At 41.3% G+C, this 13,606-nt stretch overlaps 1 protein-coding gene across 1 annotated transcript; it reads left to right on the forward strand.

The window, feature by feature from the left end:
• Positions 1-2,667: 2,667 nt before the first annotated feature.
• LOC122624418 (uncharacterized protein DDB_G0283357) lies at positions 2,668-4,087 on the forward strand. Its single transcript, XM_043803949.1, has 2 exons — positions 2,668-2,828; positions 3,029-4,087. The coding sequence occupies exon 2, from the start codon at positions 3,036-3,038 to the stop codon at positions 3,753-3,755; it is 720 nt and encodes a 239-aa protein (XP_043659884.1). The 5' UTR covers positions 2,668-2,828; positions 3,029-3,035; the 3' UTR covers positions 3,756-4,087.
• Positions 4,088-13,606: the final 9,519 nt, after the last annotated feature.

Below are 13,606 nucleotides of genomic sequence, written 5' to 3' on the forward strand. Positions count from 1 at the left end.
TCCAGATGTTCTACGGATCGACGTTAATTGCCTGGTTTGGGGATTACTTCGCATATCCAGCAGCTGCTCTTTTGGGTCACATACTTTTTTAATTGGTTCGCTGCTTCATTTCCATAGATCTTTTTCATTCAGATTTTAACAACAAAATATAACTAGAATTCTTTTCATCAAAATATATGTATACTTGTAGGTACATTTCTTTACCTTTCTTCTGCCTTCAATCATCAGTAAGCATCAGCAATTAGGAATCTTTATGTTTTATCCGAAATCCTTTTTAAGCTCTTTAGCCACTCCATTGCCAAGGCACCAAAAACGACAACGAAAACGAAAATGTCTGAATTTCATTTCGGAATTAATTCAATTATGCACAAATGTCATGATGAAATTGTGGTTGGATTGAAATTTTCGCTGACACATAATGGGTAAATGGCACAACGAATTCACCTGACCTCATCCTAAATGCAGCCCATTCCACTCATTTGTCCAAAATTCTTGGAGCAGCGCTGGCAAAAGTTGATCAAACAAAGGACATAAAGATTTGAAAAACTCGCGCATCATTTCAGGCAACCAAATGGCCTCCGACATCTTATTACCACCTTACTTGCCTCTTTTCACGACCTTGCCACCAGTGATGCCTGAATGGCAACAATAAACTGCCATTAAAAATATACATTAAATATATTAACCAACAGCAGTATCTTAGGTTTATCTTGTTCAAATATAAACGGTTGCTGATTTTTGTTTATTTTATAAACATTATATGTAAATATATACATATATCTAGAGTTTTTAATAAACGCGAATTCTTTAGCATCTCTGACATTCCCGGGGTAACCATCTCCCCGCCCCTCAAAGTCGCTCTTATCCATTCTTTGTAGCCACCATTCAGCTGCTGGAGTCGAGTCCTTGGCTTTGGCTAAATGAAATACATAAATGTCATTCATTCATTTATGCAAAACTTGTAATAATGACAATCGTCTTAGCCAACGAGACGTCGCCAACTCCCGGCTAAGGAAGTGAAGATGAAGATGAAGCTCCACGAGGATAGGATCCTGTGAGCAGCTCCTGTGAACGCCCTAAACAGCCACACCCTTTCGCTGACGCGTACCAAAAATCAACGCAAAAATAAAGTAGCGAACAAAAAAAAGAAAAAAAGAAACCAAATGAAAATGAACCAAAATGAAATGAACATTTTCTGTTGACACCGAAAGATTTTCATGGCAAATGCTTGTCAAAAATTTTGTGTGTACGCGCGCGAAAAATTTTTCTGCCAAGGTAGGCGATGGGTGCTTTCTATAGCCCCATTTCTCCAGCACCTTTCTTACCCCTTCTCCACCCCACCGCCCTGCCCAAGCACCTTATCACGTTGTTGTTGTTGTTGCTGGGCGGTAATAAAATTCTTAATGTGCCATTAAATCCTTCCACTGGCAACGTCATCAGCGCGTCATGACTTTTGTCGTCGCCAAAAAACCAAAGAAGATGCTGGATGCTGGATGCTAGATGGTAGCTGGTAGATGGCAGTGGCGGGGAAAACCCCCTGGAAAATTTGGAGGGGGGGGGCATGGGGACATGGGGTAACCTGGACCTCCTGACTGAAGTTGTCTTGGAATTCCGCCAGGCGAATGAGGAAAATCTAACGAAAATGTTCGCTACGAAATGACACGTAAATAAATTGCGAAGATTTGTCGTTCCCTCTTCTTTTCGCCAAAGAAAACGATGATGGGAAAATTGCGAGGAAAAGCACCTCACCCCCTTTCCCTCTCCCCTCCCCACCAACCATTTTCACCTGCCCTTCTGTGTGGTTTCCCTGGCTGTCAGCGAGCCAACTGCGAAAAAGGACAACAAATGAGTTAACATTTTTGGCGGATAACAATTTTCATCAGCCATCCCACAACCACTGTCATTATGATTATTGTCATTTGGCTGAAGTGATTCAATGCATTTAGATTGCATAATTAAGTTATGCTCTCTTTGGAGATCAATGGAAGTAACTGAAAGGGTTGGTTCGGTAGATTTTAAAGGAAGAAAGATATTATATTCAAGAAAATACCTTTGAAATCTTTTATATATCAAGAATAACTGGTTTTGAATGCGTTGCCTTCTTTAACCGCAACTTTTGCACTCTGGCCAGGTGCTTAACCCCTTTTTTTTTGTTAACATTTTAGAATTTCGATTGTTGGTGGCCGCCCACGAGTGTTTAATATTTCCCCACAACAAAAGCAGCAGTTGGATGGCCACTTGTCGATATTTAACATAATTGTGCCATTGTTCAGCGCCCACGCACATATGCGAAATCAAAAAGAGTTCAAGTGTCAACGTTTAAGTCGAAAAAAAAGGAAAGAAAATGCAGGAGGGTGGCTCGAAAGTACCAACTCAGGCAGTTAATGGTCGCCAGTAGTGGATTTTCCCAGGCGGATGTGCTGCCACAAAATTGCAATTGCTTCAAGACTTGCCCCTATAATTACACCCACCCACATGCATGGCGAAATGTGCATATGAATACTCATTGCTTTGTGGTGCAAAATAAAGGGAATTCGAGAACATGTATAATATATTATATATGTTGCGAGAATGAAATGATCACATCATCCTAGTAGGCATGTTTTTATTATTATTCTTAGATTAAGCTATCCTTGACTTTAGTGTTAGTTGGCCTGTCAATACTTTGGGTAGCGCCTCTGGGTTTTTCTCATTCAACCTTAGAAATTTCCACCGGCAAGACCAGACCTAAATCTTATCGTAAAAAAAACTTAGCTAAAATTCCAAATTTTACAAACATATGGTGACATAGGATTTTGTAAACCGAATTATTTGTGTATATCTAAAAGGTGTGATTTTTGTGACTTTTTGGAAATCTTACGAATGTGTGCTATACAATATTTCGTGTAGTGAAAACTCTTATTTTTTATAGACATTAAAAGCGTGTAGTGAAAACTCATATTTTTTATAGACATTAAAAGCGTGTAGTTTTTCAATAAGAAAATTTAATAGTAACATCGTTTTTCGGTTTCTTTTTTTTCGGTTGCAGCATCAACATGCAGCGTTCGTCTTTTTCTCTATGCCACATTGTGCGCCCCCGCCTGAGTGGACGGCTTCTGGGCGGCGGATGGATGGATCTTCGCAGGACCATGGCCTCCGATTCCTGGGGTCGGGGTGCTGGCAACAGCGAATCGAATTCAAACTCAAATTCGAATTCAAATTGGAATTCCAATTCAAATTCAAATTCGGCCAGAGCTGGCGTGCCGCGTGCCAGTGCCACATCGACGGTGATGAGTGATGCTGGCGCCTATTCGCGTGGCGTGAATACGAGTGCATTCGAGCGGCGCATCAATCGCGAGGATAACATGTGGCGGGATCAGAGTTATATCGATACGAAATGGTTAAATCCCCGCGATCCCACCGCCTATCGACCGAACTTCCGCCAAACGGAGCCGACATCGTTGCGCAAGCAGTTTATGCGCAGTCCGGATGAGATATCCCGCGAGGTGATGGGTCGCGATTGGGAGGAGACGGTGAGGACGTATAAGCGCAATGCCAAGAACATGCAACCAGGTGGGGCACGCAATGATGGCACACGCAATCGCCAGCAACATTTGCAAATGATGCACGTGCAACAGCAACAAGAACAGCAACAGCAACAGCAAAGACACCCACAGCAAAATCAGCAACAGCAACAGCAGCAACAACAGAAGAGAAATCAGCAGCAGTACAACTATTGGGGCAGGAACGTGGAGTCGTCCCCCAAGGATCAATAATCCCGACCCCGAGCTCTATGGAAAAACCAAACCGCCTAACGTGCCAGTCATAACAGAATTACCCAAAATATATATTATCTATATATATGTATATGTATATCCCAGTCAAGCAGAGTGTTGCACTCACAGCAGTGATGCATTATCCTAATTCCGTCAGAGTTGACATTTGTTAAATTCGTTCAGATGTTGATAGCAAGCAAAACTTGACTGATTGCACAACGAATCGATCATGTAAGTGGTATCAAATGATCATGGATATAATAGTGACTTTTGGAGATGAAAAAAACTTGGAGAATGTACATATGTCTGAAAATAAATCAATCTTTTTCGTATAACTACGTATTTTCAATGCAAATGGTGCTGTAGAATTTGGTTTAGGTTGTTTGGGAATGTGTTTCTTATACTGTAGTTGATAATCCGTTTGTGCCAAGTAAACCAATCATCCCCTTAATGTCCTCAAAAGTCGTCCTGTGCCCAAAACCACCAGGTGGATTACCTACGAAACATAAGCAGCAGCATCATGAACATCGTCATCGCCATCGTCATCCTCATCAGGCACGTCCGCTTCGGCACGCCCATTCGGTTATATTAAAACCATTTTTCGCTTATTACCAAAAAATTTAAATATTTTGAAAATAATAAACTGCGGGTGAGTTACTAAGTGGCAGCAGCGACGCCCACAAAAAAGCAAACAACGTCCCACACCCAACAAGCGAATGCTATTTGCATTGGGCTGAGTGGCAAGTTGGCGGCTGATGGGATGATGGTTCTCGGGGTTCGTGGGGCACGCGGTATCATCGTCATCAGCATTTGGTATCATCAAAACGATGCCGCTCCTCTGCCCACCTTTGGCCCACACAGAGTCCTTGGCCATGGCCATTACTAATCCTCCAGCCCAACCGAACCGAACCGAAACAAACCAAACCCGAAATCCAAGTAACTCTGCACTCGAACCACTGAAAGTCCACCCAAACCATTGAGCCACCCAACCACCCAGCCACCCAAACCACCCAAACCACCCACTGCTGTGTGGTATCAGCACCGCCTCGTGTTGATTGTCGCGCATTGCCATCAATGGCAGCCCCACCCCCTGCCAGACTCCGCCACTGACTTTCACCCAAACTCAAGTCGTTGCCCCTTTTTTGCAGACCCCCCCTCTCTAATGAGCATCATGCGTTCGTCATCATCGTAATGATAATGACCAGAGGCTCGCCGAAGAAGAAAAGGGTATCACACAGCTCATAAACTCAAAGACAAAGTATGTTTCTAACACAATCAGAATAATTACGAAAAGAATTGATCTATATTTGATTTAAAATAATATATATGTATTTTTATATATTTTCATCGTAATTATAATTCAAACTGATGACCCCTTCTCGGCGCCTCTGTGCAAAATGATAATGCTGATGGTTGGTTCCTGGGTGGTGTGCTGCCATCTCATAGTGTAATATTTTTACGATTTTTATGTTAATTCGTTGGCAGCGACAACGTCGCGGTTGCCAGTTCTCAAAAACAAGCGACCATCTCCACCCTTTTGGGGCAGACTCCTTACTCTTTTCGCCGTACTCAAATGCTTTTTAATCCTTTTAATGAAAATTAGTTCCTCTCAATAACATTTAATATATTTTCCTTCGCTTTCGGCGACTTCCACTCGCTGCCATATCTCCGCGTGCCCGTTGTTTTCACAGGCATTATCATAATTTCTGTTTGCAACCCTAAATCAACACTGCTGGTTTTTTGGGCCACCCTTTTCCCTTTCCCCAGTGCCTCCCCCTTCCCTCTCTTCCAGTTCGATGAAGGGTTACTGGTCCACCGGATTGCCGGATTTTCCCGGCGGGGGAGGGGGAGGGGGCGGCTGGTATGGCTGGCTCACGAAGATGCTACAGACACACAGGGCGAAACTTCATTTTTGGCATATATCACAAGGTGATAACCTAACCCACCCACCACTGCCACCACTACCGAAACCCATCCATAAACCCATAACCCCATAACCCCGCCATTTTGTCTTTGACCTTTCGCTCGTTTGATTTCCTATGCAGCGTTAAATGGCATTCTGGTCCACGTGGCTTTTCCGCGAGAGCTTCGGAAAATTGAAAACCCAAAAGCAGTAAAACCTAATGGGCGTAGCGAAGGTGTTTGCCGTCTCGGTTATGCCACTACGTTATCAATAATCTATGGCAGGAATGGCTGACTATTACGGTGGCTGTACACAAAATGAATATAGTATTTAAAGTTTAGGGAGCTGTATTGTTATACTTGTAGTATTGCATTTTTTGAAAATTTCTCTCTAGTAGCTCGTGAAATTTCTCCTGGGCAAAGCGGCGCAGCATAGACACTGCGCATTAACTATGCGAATGATGCAGCCATAAAGAAGTTCATTAGATGCCAGAAACAGCGGGGAAGTGGAGACTCTGTGGAGTCCATGGTTCGATAGACAAAGGACGGCATCTCCGGGAATATTTTGTTCATGCATTATAATCATTATCATTATTAGCATTATTGTCAGCCACGGCGGACAAATGAACGGACGGACAAAACGGACAAACGGACGGACAGGCGGACAAACGGACAGGCGGAGCAGCAGACTCCCCTGAATTATGCAATGCAGTCCGGGGGGAAATGGGGCGTTTTGGGCACTCATTTTCATTTTTAGCATTGGAATGGTGAGAAAACCCAACTCGTTCGCTTCGTTTTCGTTGTCAAATGCAAAAATCGCGAGCCGAAAGGCAGCGTTTCCTTTTCCTTTTTCCTCCTTCCACCAGTGCTGCGAAATTTTCCGAAAATTCTATTATTATTAATAGAGGCGAGAGCGAGAGAGGGACAGTGTGTGTGTGAGGGAGAGGGAGAAGAGTCGACGGCATTGAGCGTTGCCACCATGACGACTGCCTTGGCTTTTGGATTTTAGGTCCTTGTATTTGGCTCCTTGTTCCACGTTCCTTGCCTCCTGCCGGTATGCGTTTGTCTTTTCGCCCAAAAGCCGACTACAATAACCCCGAAAAATGCACACAGTTTGCATTATAATGCGAAATTTTCGATTGCTCATTTGTGGCATTTACTTTTTACTATAAAAGTTTTATAGCCAGCCAGTAAAAGCATCCGCGAAAACGACACTGTGAGAAACTATAAATACAGAAGCAACAAGGCACAGAAAAAGTCATGGCTAGTATTTCAGTACGCTTAAAATGGCAAATTCTTCAGTAGCTGCTGAGTGTATATTTCTGAATCCGATGGATACTTTTGAAAAATATCTCAAAGTTTGCAGTGCAGCAGGAGCAACATCAACGACAACGGCAACACGAAGCGACGACAGCAGCAACAAAATTTTACACAATGTCATCAACGGTGGCTGACAATGTTGGATGTGGGTTTGGGTTTGGGGTTTGGGATTGGGGATTTGGGGCCATCTTTTGGATGTGGCTGGCAAACGAAGGAAGGACAATTGTGTGCAATTTTTGGGCAGCAAACTTAAAGGATTACTTTTGGCTAATTTCGCACTGCTTTTGGCCAATGGTGGAACTAGCCTCGAGAACCAAAGGAAAGGTTCTCTTGTTTAGCATCTTTGATGTTGTCTGCAACAAAAAGGCCAGTTAAGCTGCTCATTCCATTACAAAAATTTGCGTAAAATATATAATATTATAATATTTTGTAGCAGTAGAATTCTTCATGTTGCTGGACTTGTTTTCGCATTTATTGGCAACGCACTTGCTGTAGTTTAAATTGAAATGTATGTGCAAATTGAGATATATATTAGGTGCCCTTTTTGGGTGCTGTTTTTTAGGCGGCCATGTAAATGCAAGGCAGAAATTACTGCGTCTGGAAAAGTTTTGCTCAACTTGAGTAGAGTTTTTCCGCCAACAGCTGCGGGACACCACCTGACCCCATTGCCCGCCACTCTGCCACTCTGCCACTTTGCCACACTTTGGTGTCTGTTCATAAGCCATAAAAATGCCAAAAACTCATTGACTTATGAGGCATTAGCTGGGCTATAGTATCCCCAACCCAAAATAATTGGCTAAAATTCAAATTGGATGCCCCTCCCCCCCTCCCAAATGCACAGAGATATATTTTACTTATTACTATATACATATATATATACAGAGTGGAAGGGGTCGTGAGTACATCTATCTATATATAAATTAGCATTTTTGGACGACCGACGGTCGCCTTGGAATGGTTTATTAATGGCAAATTAAAAGCAATAAAAAACAGATGTGCTTAACGTGGCACATTCCATAAGAAGTAGTGGGAGTGGGGCTCACTTTTTTTTGGGGGGGGGAGGGGGGTTTTTGGGGTAGGATGGGTTTATATATTTTCTGTGGACTGGGTTGCAGCTCATCAGGAGATTTTGCTGTGCGCACCTTTTGCCAAGTTCGGCGACTTTGTTGTTGTCGTTATGAAAATTACTTTGCTCTTTGCTGCCGCTGCCGCTGCGGCATTTATGGAAAAGAGGCGGCGGCGAACATTTTGGGGGCGGGGCGGGGCAGGTTCAACACACGGGCGAAAAAATAAAGTTTTGCATTTGAAATTCTGGCTGGGAAACGCGTTCGTCTGTTGTTGCGCTCTGCCGTTTTGCCTTATGCAGTTTATCATTTTTGCAACGCGCCCCATTATCCCCACCACCAGCACCACCACCCCCGCCCCCTCTAACCATTCAGGTGGGTAATTTTAATTTTAAGCTTGAGTAATGACAATATTTACTTCCACTTTCACCGTTATAGTCAAGCGGTACACGCTTTAATGGCATTTTGATTTGAGATTTTCCACTTTGGCCCCGCCGCCTCGCTGACTTTTCCCATGCTTGTCCTTGCTTTTCCCCATAGTTGACTCCAGCTGTTGCCTTGCCCCAAAACCCCCCCACCTCCTGTCGATTTTTGCATGTGAAAAACCTCAGAGTTTTGCGCGTTGGCAAAAATAGAACTTTTTGCACGTCGCTGCGGTTCTTAAAGTCCATTCACTTTACGGGCAAATGTTATACTTAAATTATAGCCTTTACTTAGTATCTAACACCCAGCTTCACAATTATTTTCACTTGACAATATTTTAAGTATCAAAATACACACATTTGCATGAGTAACAAGCAAAGCCAATTAAAAAATCACGATTGCAGTTAAACACACAATAAAAGAAATACTTTTTATGGCCAAGCACAAGATGTACGCATACCACACAATTCTAAAAGTTGTTCCACCAACTTTGCGCCGTCTTAAACAATAAGATGCATCCGTTTTATAGAACTTCTGATAGGGATTGTAAAGCATAAACATGCCCCCAACTACACCCACTAACCGTTTTTTGGAAAACTGCCCTCGCTGCCAAGATCAACAGAAAGTCATAAAAAATATAGATATAAGAACATACTCATACCATACATATGTATGTGTATGTACATATGTATATGGTATATGTACGTATGTATTTGTAGCTGGAACGCAGGACACTCGAAAAACGTCGACATTGTCTATAGAAATTTTTGTGTCTAACAGAAAGATGAGAAAAATTTCTACGCTTGTTAACAATGCAAACACATATATACACATACATGCTACATATATGAGTATAACCTTGTCCCCACAACAATTACACATCACACGGGTGGAGTAGAATGCTGGCAGGGGGGTGGGGGAAGGGGGTTGTAAGAGGGCGGTGGGGGTAAAAGTTCAAGGCAAGTAAAAAACAAAAGCAATTGGCGCCCAACTCCTTCGTTTTCGCCATGCTTCTGAGTCGTATCTTAGTCAAGTCTTCTTGTCTAGTAAAAATGTCAAGGGGTGGGCCATTTTATGGTGGGGTGGAGCTGCTAGGAAAGGGTTGCCTCAAATCGCTAGAGATGGGTGCTTCACATATGTCCTTCTTGCTTATATGCCAAAGTAAAACGACAAACAGGACATTCTTATTGAGAAACAAATAATTCATTAAATACCAGAAGAGTTTATATTTAAGAAAATACCTAAAGGGTTAATATTTAGTGAAATACCTAAAGAGTTTATACTTAATAAAATACCTAAAGAATTTATATTTAAGAAAATGCCTAAAAAGTTTATATATAATAAAATACCTAAAGAGTTTATATATAATAAAATACCTAAAGAGTTCATATTTAATAAAATACCTAAAGAGTTTATATAAAATTAAATACATAAAGAGTTTATATTCAATAAAATACCTAAAGAGTTTATATATCATAAAATACCTAAAGAGTTTATATATAATAAAATACCTAAAGAGTTTATATATGCAAATTTCTATGAATAGTCGTGCAAATTTCTATGAATAGTCGTGACACGAGTGCAAAGTGCACATCTCTAGCGGGCTTGGCATTTCCGTTTGGCTTAAATGTGAGCACTAATCTCGTTTATGTTGCGTAAAATGCATGTAATTCGTGTAAACAAAACGCTCTCCTCGTAGGCTGCTCCTTTTTGTCTTGGATTTTATTTTTTTGGGGGCGGCGATGCATAGATACAGCTTTGATAATTGTGTGACATATATGTGAAATGAATGGAAAGAGTGGCGGACGAGTTGTACAAGTTGTATGAAAAGTCAGTTCTGGTTGGCAGTTCTAGCAGTTCTGCAGATTTTTTAGATACTCTGCGAAAATATTACAAAAATGTATTAGGTTTATAAAGGTTGCCTTTAAACCTTTTTTAGCTATGGTTATCAATATTTAGGTTTTAAAGCTGCTTATATATTTTATTACGAACGTTTTAGTTGATATAAAATATCGAATAAATTGCTTGTTTCTTCTGGTGTTTCATTGTACTTCTAGATTATTTTCTTTCGCGAGTTAATAAATTAGCCACAATCCTCTGATAAAAATGTGAAGTCCCCTAATTATTCCATTCAATGTGATATGAGTGAGAACATCAATGAGCAGCCAAAAAATTATGAAGCTCATCACAAATGTGCGCTGAATTGTAAAATTGCCGCCTTCCTGGCTGTGGGGCAGGGGCACGAGGCAGGGGGGCGTGGCAGGATTAAATGTTGGGTGGCAGAAAGTTATGTGTACTTCTTATCTGAGGCAATTAAAAAATGTTCCTTTTTGTTTCGTGTTTTTGCGAGCATTTTTGCTCCTGACTTCCGTTTCACAGTAGACGACATCTCGTCAGTCGTCCAACAACAAAGACGCTGGAAATCATCTCATATGTGAGCATCTCAAGGGTTAAGGTTACGGGGGAGTGGGGTGCCACGGGTTAAGGAAGAGGGAAGGGAGGAGGGAGTTGATGTTGCCGGCAGGCTGTAAAACTTTTGCCTTTTGTGTTGATGTGTTTATTTATGCCGACTCTCGTGCTCATGATTTTACTGATTTGAAGTAACATTTCACACAGCCACATAAATCTTTGACTCTACGAGAATTTTCACGATTTTCCATTGTTTTGCAATCTTTGTGCTATGTACTTATTTATTGGCTAAGACTGGGAAATCTCTGCTACGCTTTTAAACTGATTTTTTAGGCATCCCCTTAGGAGAGATGTTAAAAACATAACTAGTTCGTAAATATTGTGTTCTAATGTAGAAAACTTGTTTCCGATGGCTCTAAAATACATATATTTATATTTAAATTTTTTTTTTGGAATGCAACTCACACTCTAGAGGGCATCTCGCAGGCCATTAGCATTTTTCCGGCCATCTGAATATCCTGACAGGGCCATAAATCTGGTGTTTAATCAAATCACTCGACCAAAGCCAGCTGATTGATTGAAATGTCACACTAAATGCGCTGCCGCTGCCATTTAAATAGCGCAGAGCAGCACAAAATAAAAAAAAATAAGGGAAAAAACGCATCAAAAATGCCAAATGAAACATAAATGTCACAAGGATTCAGGAGCGTTAAAAAACGAGCGGCAATGGGGCAACCGCAACCCGTAAAATCCGAAACCCCCTTTTTCGTGTGCGTTTGTTTTGTATTTGATAAGCATGAAAAAATGGCAAAAAAAAATAGAATAAAAAATAAGGAGACAAGATTGTTTCGGGGGGTGTAAGGATATGAACGGGACTGATGGGCGCACAAAAATAGAATCCTTAAAAAATAGTGCTACTTAAAAGTGAAAAGTGAAACAGAAACGCAAGCGGCAAAGAAATGAAAAGTGCCTGTGGGGTGGGTTTTATTTTGTATTTTCAGTTTTTTTTTTTATTTTTGCAGGGTGGCAGTGGCCAGCAAATGTTTTATCGCTTATACTTTTTATTTCTGCGTTTGTTAAGTTGGAAAAATGAGCGTCGATTAATTTAATAGAGACAAAAAGCCTTCGCACACAAACGAGCCTCGAGTTCGTAACCGTAAGCGAATAAAATGGGCATTTTGGGGTGAGACTTAAAAAAAGAAAATTGGAAAGAGGGACATGGAAATGTACATATACATATATATATATTTAGCCCTGCAGGCTCAGTATTTGATAAGGTTCGACCAAATATGACCAAGTACTAGGTACTTCTAGGTACTTGCAATATACATACAAGCAAAATATCCTTTCAAATATATTCCTTTATGATTCTTAAAAAATTAATTTATATTTAAATGCAATCAGCATTTTTCCTATATTTTCCTTTATTTACTTATGCTGAAATGCTATTTGATATTCAAAATTTCCACCTATAACGAGCTGGGGAATACCGCAACTTCTGCTATATGTTCAAGATTACCCAACTGACCGCTTGAATGGCAATAGCTCCCCACAGATTTTCGTGCTGGGCAACTTTTCATATCAGGCGAACAGCGATAATACAAAATAGCCAACATTTGTCCAAACGTTTAGCCATTTATTAGGGGCTTCTCCGCCCAAAAGGATCATAACAAAAAAAAGGAAACAAATGTATCGACCCAATAAAAGCAAACAAAAAAAACAAAAAATACCAGAATGTAAAGAGCGTAGCATATAAAACTAATGAAATCCTTATTAATATGCCTTGGACCTTTGCTGTGTGCTGTGTGCTATTTGAACGCCCTTGATGTCCTGCAAAGAGCACGAAAAACTCAAACTCAAACTCAAACCCGAAACCCAAACCCGAACCCGAAAACCTAACCAAATTGAATATGCAATGAATTGTAAAACGCAAAAGTTTTGCATAAAACAAGAAATATATGGATAGGAGTGTGGGTGGCGAATGAGCGACTCCACTTGGTCAGCTTTTTGGATACAAAAAATGTACGCACATTTTTCAGCGCATATTATGTAATTTTTCACATTTCTCCAACGACCCAACTGACCGCTTTTTTTCTTTTTCTTCAGCTTCATCTTCTCTCCTTGGGCTTTCCATTGTGCTTATTTTTTTATCGTCCTGTGTGTGTGGGTGTGTGTGTGTGGGCGAATTTTCCTCTTTAGCAAAATGGGAAATGCGTCCAATCAGCTGCCTGCAGTCGCACGATTGGCTGTCCTCGCACTCGTGGATCCGAAATCGAAGACAGGACCTCGCAGACCGTCTCTTTCTTCCGTCCATCTGCCATCTCTCTCTCTTTTATATTTCCCATGTACGAGCATGTGCGTGTGTGTGCCTGTGTGTGTGTGTGTGCCTGAGTGTGTGTGTGAGTGGCGATTGATATCTGATGCGTATTCAATAGGTTTCGATGCGGAGGAGACTCGCGCACGCGTCTCTATATCCATATCCTTATATCCATATGGATGGATGGCTATAAATGGGGGGTGAAAATCAGGCACTGCACCCCGTTCAACCCTTTGGCGTGGGTACATTGCCACACTGAGTGCATGCGTATATACATATACATACGTGGAACGTGGAGGGTACGGATATTGAGTGGAATTCATATATTAGTAGTATGTGCCATGGACCCATGGTTAAGTCAATCAAATCGATGTATAAAACCATTTCCCTGCGAAAGCGTCTCTAATTTTCACTCG

The sequence above is a fragment of the Drosophila teissieri genome, chromosome X (genome assembly GCF_016746235.2).
Source record: "Drosophila teissieri strain GT53w chromosome X, Prin_Dtei_1.1, whole genome shotgun sequence".
NCBI lineage: Eukaryota > Metazoa > Arthropoda > Insecta > Diptera > Drosophilidae > Drosophila > Drosophila teissieri.

Bases quoted from the DNA above. Each gene is read 5' to 3' on its own strand.
- LOC122624418 (XM_043803949.1), top strand. From the start codon at position 3,036: ATGCAGCGTTCGTCTTTTTCTCTATGCCACATTGTGCGCCCCCGCCTG.